The 22060-nt window shown below is 38.0% G+C and overlaps 1 protein-coding gene across 10 annotated transcripts in view; it reads left to right on the top strand.

The window, feature by feature from the left end:
• FAM228B (family with sequence similarity 228 member B) overlaps positions 1-16201 on the top strand; it is a 46192-nt gene extending 29991 nt beyond the window's left edge. For 6 of the 10 annotated variants that reach the window (XM_045511881.2, XM_045511874.2, XM_045511875.2 and 3 more), the window contains exons 4-10: positions 73-264; positions 930-1010; positions 3739-3826; positions 3921-4077; positions 11049-11156; positions 15467-15630; positions 16021-16201. In XM_045511881.2, the coding sequence (XP_045367837.2) occupies positions 73-264; positions 930-1010; positions 3739-3826; positions 3921-4077; positions 11049-11156; positions 15467-15630; positions 16021-16064 (834 nt within the window). In that variant the 3' untranslated portion in view covers positions 16065-16201. Of the gene's footprint in view, positions 1-72; positions 265-929; positions 1011-3738; positions 3827-3920; positions 4078-11048; positions 11157-13343; positions 15631-16020 lie in introns of those variants that run through there. The other 4 variants (XM_074341743.1, XM_074341744.1, XM_045511883.2 and 1 more) reach the window with 4 other exon arrangements.
• The last annotated feature ends 5859 nt before the right edge of the window (positions 16202-22060 follow it).

Here is a 22060-nt window from a genome sequence, read left to right on the forward strand (position 1 = left end):
AAATGAAGTTTGAATTTTGGAACAAGAAAGCTTTAGGATAATATATTTGTCTTTCCTGTCACTGCCTACTAGGAACTAGATAAGTATTTAAAACATCATGACTTCTTAAATACAAGAAAAAAAGAGATGCTATATAAAAGATGGGTTGACCATGTGGCAGATCCTCTCCAGAAGAAAATTATAGAAAAAGTTAGTTCACATAAGAAGATTATAAAAAGGAGACAAAAGGAATTAGATGACTTTTTAAAATACGTAAATAAAAAGGTACTAAGAGATCATTTGATACTTTTTTCAGTTGGTTTAAGAACTGTAGTTATCTTTGTTTATTTATAATCATTCTAACAGCCTGCCCTTCCCAACTCTGTGTACATGTGATCTGTCCTCTATTATAGCAGATACTGTTCTTGAATCCAGAGCATGCGGAAAGGGTGGAGGGGGAGGGTAGGGCTAGGTTTAAACATGTACATTAGAATCTCATTTTTTCTTTTTTTTTCCCATGTAATTATTAATTTTATATGCCAGTTTTAAAAATTGGATTCTGAGTTCAAGATATATATATTTTTAAATTCTGGAACTTGATCATTTGCAAAGCTATAAAATATTTCTGTTCTCCTGGCATTTTTAACAGATCTGAGGTGCTTAACTAGTAAGCATCTAAAAACAAATCCCCAAATCTTTTAGTGTTCCAACATTCTTTATGAAAATCTTGCAAATTTTTAGCAGATTCCGTCTATCACTATAATATTTATTGCTTAAATACATTAAATTTAATTTCCAGTTTGGTCATCCTTTCCCTTTTGCATTTGTCATTGATGCCATTTCAAAGCATAAGAGTGGAACTGTATATTTGATTACTTTTGAGACCTGGTATGCTCAAAATTAATTATTCACCTCCTGATCTTATGTGTGGTTTTATTTCCTTCCTATAGGAAAATGCATTTATAGAGCATTCTGATCCAAAAGAATATGATCCTTTTTACATGAGCAGGGAGGACCCGGATTTTCTGAAGGTAGATCTCTAATTTTAACTTTGGTATTATGTGGTTGGTTTTTTTGAGCTGTCACTTTAGTGTAGATTAAAATATTTATGAGTTTGCATTGCTTAACATATATATGCACGTGTGTGTGTGTGTCCTTTAGTGATTCCCTAAGAATGCAATAATGTCTTAAGAATCACGTCCCATCTCCATATCTTAGAAACGAACAAAAAAAGCCAAAGTCTGAAGTAAATTAAACCTGAAATCTCTATAACATTTAAAAACATTGCATAATAATTGGGTAATAGGTAATGTTTAAAAATTTCATTTTTATGACGTATAAATGAGAAAAATCAGTTTTTAAATAAAGAATAAGATGACTCATAATTCCATTACCTAGAATGAACTCAGATTTCTGTGTATCCTTCAAAACTTGTTTCTATATGTAGATATATATACACATTTTTCTTTTGTAAGAATGAGATCATACTACACATTCAGTTTTAAAATCTCCTTTTTTTCCCTTAATAGTTTATGATTTGCTTCTTTCTTTGTCAACAAATGTAAATATACAGTTCTAACCAATGCATGGTTTTCTGTTATTAGTAACAGTTAACTTGCACTGAGGGCTTAACCAAATGTTAGGAATTTTTTTTTTTCATTTTATTTTACATTCTTTGCTAATTTACAGATAAGGCAAGTGAGGCACCAATAAGTTACTTGTCCAAGGTCACATAGCTGTAAACAGCAAAGTGTAGATGTGTTTCTAACCATATGTAGTTTCTTACTATACCATCTTTTTTTTAAACATTTTTTATTGATTTATAATCGTTTTACAATATTGTGTCAAATTCCAGTCTATACCATCTTTAAAAGAAATTTCTCTATTTTGAATGTCTTGATTGTTTTTGACCTATTGCTGTTATAAATGACATTATGATGAACATTCCTGTAACTATGTATTTCTTAATTTTTTCCTTATGTAGAATTGCTGGGTTAAAGGTTATGCATGAATTTGAGTCATATCACCAAATTGTCCTCCAAAATAGTTGTATTAATTTGCAACCCCACCAGAGAATCTGACACTTTTGCTAATAGTGCAAATGTCAACGCAATGAAAATGGCATATGGTATCTGGCACTATTATGAAGATTTGGCCTAATGGACCTCCTAAAAGAGTTTTAGGACTCTCAAAGATCTACATACCTCAATTTGAGAACTGCTGCCATAACTTCAAATAAGTAGTGGATAAATAAAACAAAAAACTTACTTTTGGTCATAGACATTTTAAACTGCTGGCAGTTGCAAAGTACGGCTTTAAAATTTTTTCCTCCAGTTGGTTTATGTGTATGAGCTATTGTCCCTATTTTTATAGCTGAGAGTTAAACTGAGAGTTTAGAATTAGAGCCTCAGATGTACTAGCTAGTAACATAGCTAGGTAGGGTCAGAATTGGGATTTGAAACCACATCTTTTTGATACCCAAATTCCGTTCTGATCTTTCACCATGCTGCTTCTCTAAATGAAGCTGATAGGTGACCTTTTAAGGTTAAGCTCTGCACTTTGAAGTTGTATAAATTTGCACTGATGGTGCGAAAGCAATGGTGAGTAAAACTGCTAGTGTCTTAGAACAAGTTAAATCAGTGTCACCTGATTGTACTGGTAGTCATATTTTTCACTCTCATGCAGTCAGAGGAAAAGAATTTAATTTCACTTGAGAATGTCCTTGATCAAATAGTAAAAATGATTAATTTTATTAAGTGCTGCTCCTTTAGCACATATCTTTTTTTTTTCTTTCCTTTTTTTGGTGAAAGAAAGTGCGGCGTTTATTGCAGGATGCCCTGCAAGGAGTCTGGGACAGCTAGTGCTCAAAATACCCAAACTCCGCTACACATCCACTTCACTTTTAGTATTCTGTGATGAAATGGAAAACATTCAAAGAGTACCTCTGCATATTGAAATACAGTATGGTTGTTTGAATTATGAGCTGAACTGCTGATTTTTTTTTCTTGGAACATCATTTTTACTTGAAGGAATGACTTACAGACTATAGTTATTAAGTCTTGGGTGTTTGGCGGACAGTTTCTGGAAAGTTAATGAAGTGAGTCTGTCATTTCAAGAAAAACAGCTTACAATATTTGTTGCCAATGATAAAATGTGAGCTTTCAAGAAGAAATCTGGATTTTTGAAAAGTCATTCCATACTGAGTGTTTCAGTTCCCAAAGACTTTACTGATGAGATTGGCAAGATGTTAATGAATGTGATTTTGGTATAATGAAATGTATTAACATTTGCAAGACCTCACATAACTCAGTGATCTAATTTTTTGTAAACAACCAAATCATAATATGGTTAAAAGATCGATTCAATGTTCAAGACAGACCAATGGATTTTAATGTAGCAGAGTTTGAATAACTCATTGATGTGGTTTCAGATTCCACATCATAACTAACCTTTAAGAAACTATTGCTTGTTGTGTTTGGGCATAGTTTGAGTATAGTATCTAAAAAGAATATCCACAATAATCTGAAAAGACCTTTTAATATAAGCGCTAACCATGCTGCTTTGGCTGGAGGGCCTTGCTAAGATATGTATTGGAGTGTCCCCAACTCTTTGTAATGTGTTAAATATATGTAATGATTAGACTGCCCTTAGTTTGTAGATACTGTAATCTTGATTCTGGCATAACAGCCATACATGGATGCTTAAAATAGCCTGGAAAAGACCTGCAACCCAGTCCTCAAAGAAGTGCTTTTCTTGTAGGTTACCATCCGACCATTTCGTGACCCTTTGAAAAAGGCACAATATGACAAAGATGATGGGAAAAGAACTCTTCTTCAGTGTGAGACTGGTACTTAGTTCCTAATTGTCATGTGATTTCATAACCCAAGAGCAATGAGAGTTGCATTTAAGGGTGCTAATTTAGGTTAATAATCTCCCTGCAGGCAAAATATATACAATGAAAGAATTTAAAGAGATTGAGAAGGCCAAACTGCATTCCAGATTCCCAGGAATTTCTAATTCAAGGCACTTTATGACTCCGAATGAGTGGCTTAAACTGCCTACAAACTACATAGAAAGTGAATTTTGTAAAAGGAGCAGGTAATGGTTAATATAATAGAAGTCATGGAACCTCTTGGAATTTGAAAACTTTTTCTTGAGATAGTGATATAAATTTTCTCATAATAACGATTTTTTTTTTGATCTTTTTGTGGGGGGAGGTAATTAGATTTACTTATTTACTTTTGATGGAGATACTGGGGATTGAACCCAGGACCTTGTGCATGCTAAGCATGCACTCTACCACTGAGCTATACTCTCCTCCCACGACTTTTTTTTATTTTTTAATTTCATTTTTCAGTGAGAAATCTGTAATTCTTGTCTTCATTCCTCTATGTGTGATGTTTCTTTTTTCTTGGGTACTTTCAAGATATTACTTGTCTTTGGTTTTCATTAGCTGGAGTGTGATGTGCCTGGGTGTTTTTTCCCCCTTTCTGTTTATCCTGCTTAGTGTTCTCTGAAATTCTTTGACTGTGGTTTGATGTCTTTCATTATTGGGGGGGAAATTCTAGGCCATTGTCACTTCAAGTATTTCTTATGCCCTATTTCTCCTGTTTTTTTTTTTTTTTAATTGAAGTATAGTTAATGTACAATTTTATATAGGTTTCAGGTGTATACCATAGTGATACACAGTTTTTAAAGGTTATACTCCATTTATAGTTATTGTAAAATATTGGCTATATTCCCTATGCTGTACAATATATCCTTGTAGTGTATTTATTTTATACATAGTAGTTTGTACCTCTTAACCTCCTACCTCTAACTTACCCTTCTCCCTGCTCTCTCTCCACTGGTAATGACTAATCTATTCTCTATATTTGTAAGTCTGTTTCTTTTTTGTTATATTCACTAGTTTGTTTTATTTTTAGATTCCACATATAAGTGATATCATACAGTATTTATCTTTCTCTGACTTAGCATAATACCCTCAAAGTCCATCTATGTTGTTGCAAATGGCAAAATTTCATTCTTTTTTTATGGATGAGTAGAATTTCTGTGTGTGCACACACACACGTGCATATATGTATAAAACACATCTTCTTTATTCATCTGTTGATGGACACAAGTTACTTTCATATCTTGGCTATTGTAAATAATGCTGCTGTGAACATTGGGGTGCATGTATCTTTTTGAATTAGTGCTTTAATTTTTTTTCAGATATATACCCAGGAGTGGAAATGCTGAGTCATATGGTAGATTTATTTTTAGTTCCATTCTTGTTTTGTTTTTTTAAACTTCTGAGACTCCAATTATATGTATGTTAGATGATTTGATACTGTCCAATAGCTCTTTAGCTCTTAGATACTCTTTTTTTTTTTTTAACTAATATTTCAGTTGGACAATTTCTATTGACCTATTTTTAAGTTCACTGAGTCTTTCTTCAGCTGAGTCCTATCTGTTGATCACCATTAAATGAGTGTTTCCTCGGTTCTGTCTTATATACCAAAGAGCCCATTAAAAGAATTCTCTGTGTCTGATATGATTTTTATTACTAGTATTTCCATTTGATTTTTTCCCCATAGTTTTAACTTTTTTCTAAAATTCTCCATCTCTTCATACATATTGTTCATCTTTCCACTGGATTCTTTAACATACTAATCATAGTTATTTTAAATTCTCTATTTTAGAGTTCCAGCATTAGGGGTTATTCTGAATCTGGTTCTGTTTATTGCATTATCTCTTGACAGTTATTTTGTCTTTTTTTTATCCCTTGTAATTATTGATTGAATGCCAGGTATTTGAGGTTATTTTGTTTTGGTTTTTGGGGGCATTTCTTGTAATTTTTGATTGAATGCCAGGCATTAAAGGTAGAACAGTATAGACTGAATATTTGTGTCCAAAAATGTATATATTTCTTCTATGTCAAACATTAGTGTAGAGAATCTGGCTTATCTAGTCAGATGTTGAGCCGGGTTTAGGTATTATTATTGCCATTGTTACCTTCAATGCACCACAGGCTTCAAATACCTCTAGTGGTGGGCTGCTGTTACTTGTGCTAGGATTGGGGCTGGGGTACCTGAGGGGTTTTGTCAAATGTTCCTGTGTCCCCCTCAGTTTTTGGCTATCCCTGTAAGTTTGCATCACAGAGGTGGAGGAGGTAGGGTCTCTCCATTCATCCCCAGAAGTATACTGTAGTTGCTTGTTGCTAGGCTTGAAGTCGGGGTGGAGGAACATTCTGTTTTCTTTATCTAGCCTCAGTTTTAGGCAAGCACTGTGTTCTCAGGCTTCAAGAGTAGTGATTTCTTATGAGTTTCTTTCTCTTCTTGTGGCAGCCAAACACTGTCTTGTGACGGTGGTTGTGCTTGGATGGTAGTTTGCTGCCTCTCTTTCAATAGTAGCAGACCTCTGCTTGGCAGTTCCTTGCACCTCCCCCTGGAACAGAGAGTTTTTACTCACATCCCTGTCCTCGTAACAGTGTATCCTTACCTCTGTCCTGGGGTTAGGAGGATTCCCATCCCTACTCCAGAGACAGATAGATTTTGCTTTTCCTCCTCTCTCAGAAGCTAGATCTTTGCTTTTCCTCCTGAAGGAAAGAGTTTTCTCCCTTTACCCCAGCAGCTTAAGGCTTTTGCTTGTAGGGGGGAAGGGTCCAGGGAAGTGGGAAGGACATTACACTTGTCTGCCTACAGCTGTCAGTCTCTTCCTGCACATCCTTGTCACTAATGGGGGCTGTCTCTGGTTTTCTGCTCTGTGCCCAATCTTTCTTGTTAGCACCTGGTGCAAGCCCATGGAGAAGAGCTTGCACATGTGTGTAAACACTTCTTGTATGAGGGCTCCCCAGCTATTCCAAAGTGTCATGCTAGCCCACACTTGGCCTTTAAGGATTCCTTAAATTTTTAGCTGATTATCTTTTGTTTTTAATTAATAGGCCTAAATTTTTAGAGCAGTTTTCAGTTTATAGAAAATTTAAGCAGAAAGTACAGAGAGTTTTCATATATCTTCCTTCCTACTCCCCTCATCTAATTTCCCCTATTAACATCTAGCATTAGTGTGGTACATTTTTTACAATTGGTGAACCAACATTGATACATTATTGCTAACTGAAGTCTATAGTTCATGTTAGAGTTCACTCTTTTTGAACAGTTACATGGATTTTGACAAATGCGTAATGTGGTGTATCTACCATTACAGTGTCATATAGAATAGTTTGACTGACCTAAAAATCCTGCGTGTTTCACCTCTTCATTGCTCTCTCCATAAACCCCTGGCCACTACTGATCTTTTTACGATCCCTTTGGTTTTGTCTTTTCCAGAGTGTCATATATAGGTAGAATCATACAGTTCATTATGCATACAGTAATTTTCCATACTATCTTCTTTCACTTAGTAATATTCATTTGTTTTCCCCATGTCTTTTTGTCACTTTATAGCTCTGTTTTTAATTGCTGAATAATATTCCATCATATGGATGTACCACAATTTATCCATTCACCTACTGAAAGGCATCTTGGTTGCTTCCGAGTTATGGCAATTATGAATAAAGGTGCAGGTTTTTGAGTAGACATGTGTTTTCAACTCATTTGGGTAAATAATAAGGAGTGTCATTTGCTGGATTCTATGGTAAAACTATGTTTAACTTTATAAGAAACTATCAGACTTTTCCAAAATGGCTGTACCATTTTGCATTCGCAACAGTGATGGATGAGAGTTCCTGTTGCTCCACATCTTCACCAACATTTGGTGTTGCTGGTGTTTTGGATTTTAGCCATTGTATTAGATATGTAGTGGTATCTCGTTATTGTTTTAATTTGCATTTCCCTAATGATATAAGATGTTGAGCATTTTCACATGCTGATTTGCCATTTGTGTATCTTCTTTGGTGAGATGTCTGTTCAGATCTTTCACTCAATTTTAAATGTTTGTTTATTTTCTTATTGTTGAGTTTTAAGTGTTTTTGTTTTGTTTTGTTTTATGTTTTGGATATGAGGCCTTTATCAGATATGTGTTTTATAAATACATTCTCCTAGGCTGTGGTTTATTTTTTCTTTCTCTTAATAGTGCTCTTCGCAGAGCGGAAGTTTTAAGTTTTAATGAAGTCCAAGTTATCAATTTTTTTTTTCCTTTTTTCCTGCTTGTAAGGAAGCAGCCTTTCTTCCATGCTCTAGCAAAGACTGAAATGGTTGTGTCCTGCCTCCCCTTGAAGGGACTTTCCTTTTTTGGAATTCCATTTACTTGTTTGCCTTCAGGTCTCATGGACTCAATAAAAGTTATGATTTTGTAGATTATCTGACCTTTTCTTGTCATTAGGGTGGGAGCAATATTATTTGAAACTTTCTACATTCTAAGTGGAAGTGGAACTCTAATAATTTTATTTCTTATTTTAAAAAAAATTACCACAAATGGCACTGTAGTATACAAAAGAGAAATAAACCTTAGGGCAGAATTCTGAAAGAATGGGCTGTCTACTTTTTTTCATTGCCTTTGAACATCATAAGCCTAACAACGCAGGTGATGAGGAAGGGTCCACCCAAACCAGGAGTCTGTTTATAACAGATTAACTCAGGATGTATGTGAAGATGATGATATTGAGAATATTGATTTCTTTGGTATATATATTTTTATTGAAGTATAGTCAGTTTACAATGTTGTGTCAATTTCTGGTGTACAGCCTAATGCTTCAGTCATACATGAACATACATATATTTGTTTTCATATTCTTTTTCACCATAAGTTACTACAAGATATTTTATATAGTTCCCGGTGCTGTATAGTATGAACTTGTTGTTTGAGAATATTGAAATACTAGCTCATTTTTTATAATGAGCTAATAATGGGCATATGGTAGGTTCCAATTGCAGTATTTATTTTTACCCTCATGAAGGTTCTGGAGATGACTAATGTAGTAAGCAAAACGTTTTCTGGACGCTTGTCTGGATTCTTCTCTATGACTCATGTTGCTCCACTCTCAGGGGGGCTAGTGTGTTTGGGAAAGACTGGTTTACCTGGGCCCTTGTACTAAGTGTTAGTCTTTGCATGTATCATATGCAAATATCTTACATCTTAATTTTTAAAATATGTCTTTCATATTTTCCATCTCCTTTGGTAATTTCTTTGGATATATTTTCCAGTTTACTAATTCTTTCTTCACTCACTCATTTTATTTTATCCTAATGAATATTTGATATTTATAAAATCTATTAACAAGAAGCAAACTTATTTAAACTTACAATGAAAAACTGTTGGTGTCAGCTTTAAAATGTGCAAATGGTCATTTGGTTTTTCAAAACTTTTTCTAAGGAATATATAATCAAAACTGAAGATCACTGCCTCAGAGCTTTTAGTCAGCCATTATTTATATTTTTTGTTTGTTCATATATATATATGTTTATATAAGGACAGTAATTGGGTGGCACAAAGTCAGTATTTGTTTCATGGACTAATGAAGTAATAATTGGATATGGTGAGCAAGGAGACGGGGAGGTCAAAGAATTTGATATTTAAATCTAGGTCACTGGGAGGATGGAGGCATTATCAGTAGAAGAAGGAACATGGAGGGAGCAGGTTCAGAAATGCAGTTGATGAGATCAGTTTTGTTCATATGGAGTTTTATATACTGGTGGTCCTTGCAGGTAAAGATGTATTACAGATAGTTGGAAAATTGAGACTACCGCTGAAGAGAGAAGAGGATTTGAGGCTGGAAAACAGCATTGAAGAGTTACTCACTTTGGAATTCGAGTAGAAGCAAAAGAATGGATTAGATAGGCTGAGGAGAGAATACTGAGAAAAAGAAAATAAAATACTGAGATGAAAGATTGTGTTGTAAAATTTAGGAGGTGGAAGCAAGAAAAGGAGATAGAAGAAGCTGTCTGTGATTTGCCACAGATGTCAGTAGAGGGTAGAGTGACAAGAAGGATCAGGCACTATGCCAGAAGCTTTGGCATATAGAGAACTGGGAAGCCATTGCATTTGTTAACTAAGGATATTACTGCCCATGCTTTTAGTTTGCTCTGACCAAAACGAGAGATAGTTAAGAAGGTTTAATTGGATAATACCCTTCTCCTCCAAACTTTTCATGATCATTTGGCACCCTTACTATATACTCTTTATCTGAAAGTTCTGCCCTAAGACAGCCTTGCCTAAGAAAGTTTCTGTAGACAAATGAGTCACTGCATTAGCCCTTCTCAGATATATTAATATAGGAAACCCTTTTGTCCTCTTGTTAGTAATGCTTTATACCTTAGATTAAGGTATAAATTTCTTTTACTCAAAACACGTTTCAAAATCTGCATTCTTTAGGAAAACTCATTCTGATTAAATCAGGACCACACCGGTCCTTTCCATTAATTCTTTGTGTGGCTATCTGCATGTTGCATGTGTTAGGACAGTGGCTCTTGGTTTCAGACAACTGAGTTCACTCAGAAAGCGATTCATTTATTGATGACTTATACTGCTCACAAAATCATTGGGAGGTCTTAAGAAATACAACTGAGTTTCAGGAATAACTCCCAAAATCACAGTGTAGAACTGGCTGGCCAAGGGATGTGTTGTTTCTGCTACGATCAAGAAACTGCAGAATCAGGAAGCTGCTGCTTCAGTTGTTGGCCTAGAACCACACCAAGTCTGCTGTAATCTGTGCCAGCAAAATGGATGCTCCTCACAGGGCCAGTATCACCCTTCCAACCAACTCTTGAGCAAGACTGGAGGGATCTAAGGCACCTGCCTGCCACCTTAGGGCAATGGGGACTGGGGAATGGAGTGTTTGGGTTCCTTCTTAGGAAAAGCATTTTACATATATGCTTGTAAGTGACACAATCTCTGTGGCTTCTTTTTACATTTAGAGTATCAGCTCTGGGATATAGAGAGCACTTTAAACTTTGCCTAGCTGATTCTAGGTTCTCAGTAAATAGTAAGCCAATCTCCATCAGAGTTAAACACCCAAGAATGTACTCCAGCTTGAAGTAGTGGTATTTTGGACAATATACATAGCAGTCAATGTATAACAATAATTTATGTATAAATGCAACTTCATACTGTTTTCAAAACATCCTCTCACACATGCTATCTTGTTAAAGGTTAAAAGTGAAAGTGAATTTCAACGATAATAGTTTTAATTTGAAACCCTTGGCAAGAGCTCCTCATCTTCTGGAATCCCAGGAAGAAGAAAAAGCAGTCATGTACAAGTAAGCCTCTCATTCCATAGCTTTGTTCTTCTTTAATTTATGATGCTTGGCTGTGTTTCCATCGCCTGCTGTCCTTTTAAGTAGCTGGAGTCAGTGCCAAGGCATACACCAGACTCTTGTGGCCAGGTGTCAGGCAATTCCCACCACTGTGTCTAGGTGAGGTGGTAGCTTTTCTCAGCCTTTTCTGGTTTTAAAGAACAAGCAGTTAACACATTCAGAAATAACAAGCACAGACATAGAAAAAATTTGTTAACGACTCACATTAAAGTTAAAGGTTAGGAGATTTTTAATTGAATTGGAGTGATAAAAATGGAATTTTGGACTAGATTTGGTGGGTAGTGGCTATTACAATATTGTGCCCAGAGTGAAGAGAGGGTGTAAGCAGAAAAGTGGTACTCACACAACTGTGTGTGTAACATGGGGAATCATCTCAATTTACCATTTATGGAATTAAAAATAACAGGTTTCTCTGCATAGTTACATAACTTGTTAAGTATCTGATTAAAAGTAATGAGATCCCTCAAACATTGCTAAAGAGAAATGTGAAACGGTGCAGCAACTTTGGAAAATAGTTTGGCAGTTTCTCAAAATGTTAAACATTAAATTACCAAGTGACCCAGCAATTCAACTCTTAGGTTTCTATCCAGGAGAAATGGAAATGTATGTCCATATAAAGACTTGAATATGAATGAGTGTTCATGGTAGCATTATTCACAATATTCAAAATGTGGAAGCCACCCAAATGTTCATCAGTTGGTGAGTGGATGAACAAAATGTGGTACATCCATACGTAGAACATTATTTAGCAATTAAAAGGAAAAGAAATACTTATGGATGAATTTCAAAACTGTTATACTCAGTGAAAGAAGATAATCACAAATTTGGTTCTATTTCCATTTATATGAAATGTCCATAAAAAGCAAATTTGTAGAGACAGGAAGTTGATTATTGACTGCATAGGGCTGGGGTTGGGAATGGAGTGTGATTATATGAGATTTTTGGACTGATAGAATGTTCTAAAATTAGATCGTGGTGACGGTTGCACAACTTTGTAAATCTAAAAATCACTGATTTAAAATGAGTGAATTTTATGGTGCATAAATTATACCTCAGTGAAACTGTTGATAATAATTTAAAAAGAACTGAGCAACTGGAGGATAAATGAGCTTATATGATGTTTAGTAGGTTGACCTACAACTCTCTGTTCCTAAAAAACCCCCAGATAAGCTGCAGTAGTTTCCTTTCATCTGAATAAGCTCAGAATTTGATGAATAAATGAAGTAAGGCAGAAGCCAGAAGGCTTTTAGAGATGCTTGATTCTGGCATGTCCAGCAGAGAGAACAGCTAATAGCCTTATGGGGGTCTTAGTGACTTAAAGTAGAAACTGATCACTGTTAGAGATGGTACTAGCCATTGTGGAATTCTCAGTGTCCTTGAGGTGTGGTTTAACACATTCCTGCTTTTTTGAATGGGAGCTGAAATTGAGGGGTAATCGAAAGTGCTGAAACTAAGCCCTATTCACTTGGTGGCTGAAGTCCTTAACAGATGGAATGATTGAGCATCACTTGTATAGTAGGCTCCAAACGTGTAACTTTGTTTATAGTCATTAACTGTAGACAGACAGTCTACAGACCTGTTTGGGTCAGGTTTTAGGATAATAAACATCTCAATCCTATTTAATTTCTATACATGGTATAAAAGGAGGGGTTTTGTCCTTAAATATCTTATAGCAAAATATGACTCAGATATGAAGGAGAATATTGCATTGTTGGAGTACGTAGGGGCTTATATTTTAAACTAGAGGCTTAAGTTTATGAGTTCCCCCTGAAAGAAGAAGGAAGATTATATTATCTTCCCTGAATTAGGGAAGCATCCCGATCATGGCATTGGGTTGGAAAAGGCGTGTTTTCCTTGACAGAGTTAGACCTTCCCACGGGAGGCACAGTGGACAATTTTCTGAGGGGCCATTTACACCAAAGGACCCTCACTCAGCTGTTTGATTAAGCAGCAGTGAGATTTCAGATGAAAACATTACTAGAGCAAGGTACTGCTATTTAGTTAGGTTTCTTTTTCATAAAAAATGTATAAATTCATGTAGAACTCATCAACTTCAAATTTAAATAAAATATTAAAAGCTACAATTGAGTTGATAGTTAGAATTCTTTCCTTTCTAGTTCCTCCCTACAGAAACAGAGGGTCATCCTTTTTGGAAAAAGAACCTCTGTGTTATCAGGAGGGAAAGAATCCAAGTCCCAAAGAGGCCAACTCTAAAGAACACTTCTCCTTGAGTCTCAGCCAGGAGATGGACAGGGATGAGGACCAGGACGCAGTGAAGAGCTGGCATAGTCTCATTTTGCAATACATAAGGCAGCAATTGCTGGTCCTGAGCAGCCAGGAACTTCTCTGTATGGCAGGCTTCCCAGAAGAGAGGAGGGAGCAGACTACTCCTCCCACCCCGACCCCACCCCAAAACAGGGCAAGGAAGTGAGCTGAAGAAACTGCGGCAGGGTTCCTTTATTCAGAGGGAATGGAGAGAGTCGCCCCTGGGAGCTGCACAGTTGGAGGTGCCCTCTGGGTGGCAGACTGTAGGATTTCCTAGCTCCTTCTACTGAGTTTCTGCCCTTCTTCTGTTCCTCCACCAACTCTACCATCTCTCTGCCATTTACCAGTTATCACTATCATTTACCAAGCCTGGCCCCAAATTTTGTTCCCCTTAATTCAGCCAGGAAAGGCAAACAAATTTCAAAAGGACCATATACTAAATTAAAGTAGTAAAATTTTAAAAGTAAAATAAAAGCCCCCAAATATAAAATGTATAGAAATATTGATGTTCACAGAGCACATATTTCTCATCCTAAGGTAACTATAGTGAAACTTGGTGCCATTTGACTCATCGAGCCTAGGCTCCTGCCTCCAGGTCTAGGTGCCACTTCCCTTCGGTTCTTTTCTCCACACCCTGTGTCCTGTCCCAAGTCTCTGGAGTGTAGCTTCTTTTAGGAGTGGATTTGAAGGAGTCACAGCCTATCCTCCCCATCTCCCAGTTAGAATTCAGTAGGGAAATGGTTTGTTAGTCTGAGTATACAGTTAGTCTTTCCATCATTCTTTTCTGATTGTCTCCACTTCCCCACTCCTACCCCTAAAGGATAAAGGAGCTGCTTTATTACTAGCTCATGGGAAATGTATTAAAACTTAATTTTGTGGTTTAACTCATTTAACTGTCCTCCTACGTGCCTGCTTGCTTTCTTCCTCAAATTTTAACAAGCACTGACCTTGAGCCAGGTAGTGTTTTAGGGGCTGGAGACTAGTGATAAACAAAACAGATAAATCTCTGGTCTCAAGGAGCTTACACTTTGGTGGAGGAGACAGACAGACAAACAAATGAATAATATATCACTTGAGCTACTAATAAGAGCAAGACAGAAAATAAAACAGGAAGATGGTCAGGAGGACTATCCAACAGAACAGGTTTAAATGGACAGCAAGGAAAAAAAGTAAGTTGCTTTATAATCATACCCTACAAACCCTTCTTATGCATTGTACAGGTTGTGGGTATCTTGATATATGCAGCCCCAAACAGGATTATTCCTTACTTGTGCATATCTGCCCCTCATCTTCCAAATGTGCTTTCCTTCCAAATCTCCCGTAGTTTAGGGAATAGTACTATAGTCCAAAAAGGACCCTCAGGACGCAAATCTAGGAGTCATTTTTAATTTCTTGCTTTCACTCAGCCCCTGTGTCTTATAGGTAACAAGCAGTGTCAGCTTATTCACTTCTTAGTTCCTCACTACTACCACTGGTTCAAGCAACTGTGGTTTTACCTGGCCAGTGCACTAGCCTCCCAGCTGATCTTCCTTCTGCTCTCACCCTGTGTAATCAGTTCTCCATGCAGCACCATGTCTTTTAAAAATGTTAATTAGATCAGAATTCTCCCCTGCTCAGAACCTTCTCATAGCTCCCCTCACACTTTGTGTTTTATGCTGACTCCATAACATGGGCTCTGACCCCCATATGATGGGCACCTGTCTCCTCTCCACGCTCATCACCCACCTTTCTCTCCACACTCACTGTGCTCCAGCCTCACTGCTTTTTCTTGTTTTGTGAACATACCAGCCTCACTCCCACCTCAGGCTTTTGCCTCTGCCAGTCTGTCTGCCTGGAACACTCTTTCCCCAGATCTCTGCATGTCTCACTCTCTCAGGTCACTCTGACCTCTGCACAGACATCATGTTGTTAGAGAAGGCTTTGCTGACTTTACTTAAAATAGTCTCGTCATCCATTCCTTCAACCTCCTACCCCCTTTACCTGTGGAGAGGTGGGATCCTGGACTCATCTGGAGGTCAGGACCATCCATCCATTATAAGAGGAAGGAAACAGTGCATGGATACAGATGAAGCCAGCTTGGTGAATGAAGCTTCTTCTGATTACTTCATTTTCACAACGAAGTCAGAAGGTCATCCATCAGCTGATAGTGAAGGTTGGAGGACAGAGATTTATAATTTTGAAAAGAAAAGGGAAAAAAAGGAACCTAGTATTTTATAAATCACCATAATCCTAGTGTAAATTATCAGTCCAGACATATTGACAACTGAAAGCAGGACCGTGGGGGGTCCTCACATGGTATCTCACATCAGTGGTCTACCCCACATATAATAGGGCTGGCTCTGTGCCAGAATCTGTGTGCTTCTGAATCCATAGAGTGAGGAGAGGCTGAGTCAGGAGGTTTGAGTGGGGACCCTGCCTGCGAGTCACTCAGCCCTGACAGGAGGACTAGGCTTCAGGAGATGAGCTCACCTGAGGAGAGGAATTCTTTCTGCTCTTGTAAGCCTGTCATCCCTTAACTCTTTTCTTCTGTCACTTTCAAAAGGTTTTAGCAACCAAGGAGCACATACCCTGATCCTTGACTGGTAAAAGAGGGCACAAAAGAAGGCTGCTTCAAGGAAGCCATCTGCCAGCAGGAGTCATTCAGGATGAGGACCAAGGAAGGCCATGGAGAACTGTCCTGTGTCTAAGAAAAGCATCTGCAATAAACTTCACTTAATGTTTGAGTTCAGTGTCTGTGTGATAGCTAAGAAATGGCAATACCATGAATTGGCAGTTACTGCAAATGTGTTTTCCCCAGAAATATTGCCTGAAAGATACAGTAGAAATGCTAATAGCTACCTTACTTAGCACCCAGCTCAATTCACTGGGTCTTTCCCTAAATTAAGTCAGGTATCCTTAAAATCCACACCCACATATTCTCTTCAGGTTTTCCCAACAGTCTTTAGAAAATTTAAAATTTTATTTTGAGTGTGATTTCCCACTTGCTGATTCTGATTCTGCCTATCACCCTCTGGTTTATGCTGTTTGACTCTTAGTCACAGGAAGATCAGCGGGACCGAGCGCATAGGAGAAATTTTGTTTTCCTCAGGCAGAAAGGGCACTGAAAATCACTCCTCTCTTCTACTTGTAGCCCTGCAGCATACAGATAAATTGGAAATTCTCTTTAGTATTAATTTACATGACCTCAATTTATTTATTTATTTATTTTAATTAAAACAAGGTGGCATCGGGTCAGTTGGTTGAAGACCCCCCCAGGGCGCGGCCTCACGTGGGCGGAGGGGCTGGGGGCCCAGGGGGTGGGGCCCGAGCTCCCCTCCTCCCTGAGTCAGAGGTGTAGGGAGGGGATGGGGAGAGGGGCGAGGGTCTGAGCACAGTGCTTTGATTTATTTTTAAAAGGAGCTCCTTTTCACCTCCCGGAACAGTCTGCTGCTGACCTCGAGCCGGAGGTCGGGGAGGTCGGGGAGTAAGTAAGGTCCCAGGCCTGAGATCACCTGGAGTTCGCCCCGGGGCAACCCTCCGGCCCTCCGTGGTGGTAGTGGTGCCTGGAAACCTGCGAGGTGTTGCCTGACTGGGTCCAAAGGCCACAGGTTGGGTAGGTCTAATCACCCCCTTTTTGAGCGCTCTTAGGGGCGCTCAGGATTTTTTTGTTTTACTTACCTAGACTAGGAAGTGGCAGAGCAAGGATTCAAACCCCTTTCTGAACCCAAAGGCCTTGCTTTTTCAACTGTAATCACCTAAGTCTCCTCGATTTACTCTTTCCCCCTTCAGGGATTCTGTTACTTACGGCTGCCACGAAGACGTCCAACTATAATGAACATTTTGGGCCAGAACAATTAAAGAAGTGGCCAGAGCCCAAGTCAGTTGCTTTGATGGAGGTAAAGTAATGTGGCATTTGGGGGTGTTCTTTTTGGTGGTGGGATATGAATCCATTGAGCTTAGGAACTAGTGTGTCTTAATCACAGTTGTTTTCCCCAGAACTAGAGCAGCACCTGGCATAGACTTGGCACTCAAAGAATTCGTTGAGTGGGAATGGCCTGGGATCAGATTTGGCCCAGTGTGGCTCTAGTGTTTTCCTGTGGCGGTGGGGGGTCAGGGCTGCGACCCGTCGGCAGTGCGTAAACACAGTAGTCCTCGAGCTCGCCCTGCAGGAGGAGCCAAGTCTGGGCTTGCCAGTTAATTCTTGGTACTTTAGGGCCTGGTAAAGCAAAGATTTTTTTCATAAAGTTTCATTGTTTTATGTGACACTATAACTTTCTTCTCTGTAAAGAGAAGCTGTTGGATAGTTCTTTTATTTTACCCTTTTTACTGTGGTGATTTATAGTAAGAGTGGTGTGTGTGTGTACAGAAAGCTGTGGATTTCAGAAGTGCTGCTAGAAATCATTAACATCCTCCTTACATTTTCTGACAACATCACCAAGGAGAAGCTATGAAAGACAAAATCTGCCAATTTCCTTAAGCAAAAAAAGGTGGTTTAAAAATCTGACACGTGACCAATGGTATGTATAACATTTGCTAGTAATGTTAATAGGATGGCTAAAAAAAGGTGATATCCCAAAGTGATTGCCAAAGAGTATGTTTCTGCTTCTCCAGATACATAGATTGAATTATTCTAAATTTGTGTTGTCGAATCAGGGGAAAATGTTTAATTGTTTTACATGATTTTTCAATTGCATTTTAAAATAAGTGTAAGAAGGCTTTGTTTTGAACCAAGATTCTGTTTATTATTATCAAGAGAGTTTTATTTTGGAGAAGACCCTAGTAGCTGTCTGAATATCATTTTACATTTCATGTGACTCTGTTAAATATGTGAGTAAAAATACAACTCTCTTTTGAGATTTCTTTTATTCATAGACGTGGAATTTGAGTTTGGGGTTTAGTTTATTTTCATGCACTCACTGTGGCAGCAGAACTGAAAGAAGAGCCAGAGATAGAATAATATAATTTTAAGAACCTGTATCACCTTACACTAGTTAATTCTTTTAGGTAACAGCATTTCTCTTCCAGACACTGAATTTTTATTGTTTTTCCATTTGTCCCTACTTAGTTCTGTAAGAATAAAAGCTGGAAAGATCAGTTCATAGTGATCCAAATGACAATCCCTTAAGTAAGGATTTAAGTGCATCAGCTTGACCCAAACTCATAATGGAAACAGCAAAAAAGACCTAGCTGTAAGACAGTCTTGGTCTTCTGCCAGCAGCCACCAACTGACTGGCTCGGGACCAGTCGAATTAAATCAGACTCTCTGCTGATTATAAAGAGGTTTATAAAGAGGTTTTGAATTATAAAGAGACCCAGCAGAAGTCAGGAAACTTCAAGGGCCTTTTAAAACATACCTCCTGAATGTCTGTACAGAGGCTTTGTTTTGTAGAGGATCCCTTTACTTAGTAAACTTTATTGGTATTTTGAAAATAAAGGTGTGATGTAAGGGATTTGTTTCAAAATAATCTGGGTAAGGGTCAGGGGAGTGAGTAGGGATTTAGATGAAATAAGATTAAGTTGATAATTGTTGAACCTGGGTGAAGGGTTCATGGAGAAGAACTGTGTTTGAAATTTTCCATAATAAAGAGTTGCAAAATATGTTCTGAGGTACAGATGTTAGATTCACACTAAAGCTATTGGTAAAATACACTGAGTTTTGTCACTGATTTGCTTCTTCAGGATTTACATCCTAATATTTAATTCTATAAATATTTAATTCTAATATATAATTTTGTAATTTTAGGTGTTGGCTAGAGAAGATATTGATAAAGCTGTACATGCAATATTATTTAGAGAGAATTGTGTTGTGAAGGTAACAGTTGGCTACAGACTGTGGATTCTAAGTGTGTTCTAGGTATGCAAGAGTGATGCAGAGCAGTGTCACCAAGAGGTTTTTACTGTGTCAAAGAGAGTCACTTTGCTGGGAGAATGAGCCTCCTCTGAATCACTCATTTATACTACAGAGATCTGAGATTGCACCATCTCCTTGCAGAAGTACTAAGAGGTTGGAATTCTCAGCTCTATCCTTAAGGGATCTGAGAGATTATTCTAACTGCTCCCCCTCTTTGTCCTGGTACTGAATAGAAATTCTTCCCTAAAATTTACCTCTCTCATACGTTCCCACATCGCAGTGAGGTTATATAAAGCCACGAGGAACGAATGAGTATTTAAGGGTAATGGCCAATCAGTGCTGATCGTCACTATGGAATTAATAAATTTAAGGAGGTTTTAATCTCAGTGAGAAGAACTGAAGTTTGGTGTTTAATGATACTTAATTAAACATTTGTACTGTGACATAATTTATAAAGGAAGTTTAATATATTCTCATTTGAGCATCAAAAGAGGTAGGTGGGATTACTCTCCTTTTATAGCGTCAGAGAGAGAGGTGCTGAAGTGTTTAGTCCTCTTTTTCCTGTACTACTTTTATCACGGACTTTACTGATGATGAAGGCTGGGGGCATGGAATGTGTGACCAGGGAATGCTTTGAATCCTTAAAAAGAAGCAGCATGAAGTAGGAATGATTTGGATGTGGTTTAATCTGAAGACACAGTTGTGGTATAGAACTGCTCATGGGGTCTTCCTGCTCTAGGCTCCCAGATTCCTTTTCTGAACTTTATTCTTTTCTTTAATTATCTTATGCTAGGATTTTGCAGCCCAAATATGCTGAGAGCTCCTAGGAGTGGAAACAAGTGTTTTTCCCCCTGATTCAAGTGAAAATAAATGGAGAACTTCTTAATCATTTGTTTTCCTCGTTTGTATCACTTCATTAGAGATTGGATACGTATTTTCAGCATCTGGATGTTTTTAAGGAAAGAAGGAAAGAGATGTTACACAAGAAATGGACTGAAAATGTCACAAGTCCTCTTCAGAGAATTGTGGAAAAAGTAATTTCATATAAAGGGTTGGAAAAAACCCTTTATATGAAATTTTGAATATTTTTTGAAGCACACAATAAAACGGTACTGAGAGTTTTTTTCTTTTAACAAAGTACAATTTGAAAATTTGGGCCAACATTTTCATTGATTATGCAAACAGTCCCAAATTTATTTTTGTATTTAAGATGAACTCATGGAGCTGTAATACAGCCTACTGCATTTTTAAACCTGGAGTTCCAGATAGCAGGAATAGAAGTGTTGATTTGGAACTAGACTTATCAGGACTGCTTTTAGGTAAATGTTAATAGAATAACAGTGGCTTAAACCATAAGGACATTTATTGGTTACTCAACAAGAAATAGAGGGGTAGGTGGTCTCATGGTGGGTTCTGGCAGCATAACAACATCATTAATCACCCAGGTTTTTTTTTTTTCTATCTTTCTGTTCTGCTATCCTGAATATTTTCAGTGTATGCCCATCACCCTCACTTTTGTAAGCATGTTTGGTTGCTTCAGGTCCAGGTATTAGGTCTGTGTTCAGGACAAGAAAAAGGGGTAAGGAATAATGTCAGGAGACCCTTTTCTTACACCTCATCCTTTGATCAGGAAGCAAAAAGAGTCCCCAGAAACTCCTAGCAGATTTCCCTTGAGGTCTCACTGGCCATAACTGTGTCACATCTCAAGTCCTAGGCAGAAGCCAGGAAAGAGTGTGGCTTTCCATTTTCTCTAGTAGGATGTAGGCAAGAAAGAAGGGGATTCCATGGCTGTGGAGTTAGCCAACTATTAGGTGAAGGGACCACCAGTTTCTACCCTCTGCACTTCAGTTTGGGTTTACACAACAAGAACACAATTTTGGCTTCTTCTGTGGAAGATTTTTCTATTTTAACTTTGAGATCAGGACCCTCTTTTGAAATTGGAGCCCACCCAAATTTCCAGGGATTCAGTAGAGGTCTAAAGTAATTTGACTGGAATGTTAGAGCTTTTAGGTATAATTTACTGACCAAAATATCTGGATGTGCTTCCAGAACATTTGTGGATGTGCTTCCAGAAAATACTTCCTATATTCCCTGAGAGGCAGAGCTCAAGGTTGAATCCAATTCTCTTTGAAACCAAAAGTACGCGTCGTACAAGTCTGCCCAGACATGTGATCGCACAAATGTAGGATGGGGAAGCCATGCCTTAGAAAACCCATATGTTGAAGTCCAAGTTACTTTAAATGACAGTAAATTGAGTGTGAGTCAGCCATGTGAGCTGGCTTCCAAGAAACCACCCAAGCTCTCAGGCTGGACAGAGAGGGGAGTATCAGGTCCAGTCTGTCCACCCTGCAGCTTTCTCGTCACTCCTGGTTCACACTGCAGTTGGGACAGTCACCAGAACCTTAAGAGGAAGGTGGAGTCTTGACAGCATTTCACAGGAGGAAGAGTGGAAAGAAATACAGCGTATTTAGCCCCAGGAGGAGATGACTTGAGTACATGTATAAAAGGCTAACATGCAGATGAAGAGTAGATTTATTTTGTGTTGCTTCCAGAGGGAGAACTGGCAATGACAAGACAGATTCAGCTCTGTCTTAAGGACAAACTTCCTGGTGGTTAGAATGACCCATAGACTACCTGCCTCATGGGGCAGAAAGTTCCCAAACTAAGGCTAGTTGATGACTTGAGTTTAAAGCTGGATGATTACTTCTCCCCAAAGGTGGTGGACTCCCACCACAGTCTGAATTATTTCTGA

Source organism: Camelus bactrianus, chromosome 15, assembly GCF_048773025.1.
Source record: "Camelus bactrianus isolate YW-2024 breed Bactrian camel chromosome 15, ASM4877302v1, whole genome shotgun sequence".
In the NCBI taxonomy this organism is placed as follows: Eukaryota; Metazoa; Chordata; class Mammalia; order Artiodactyla; family Camelidae; genus Camelus; species Camelus bactrianus.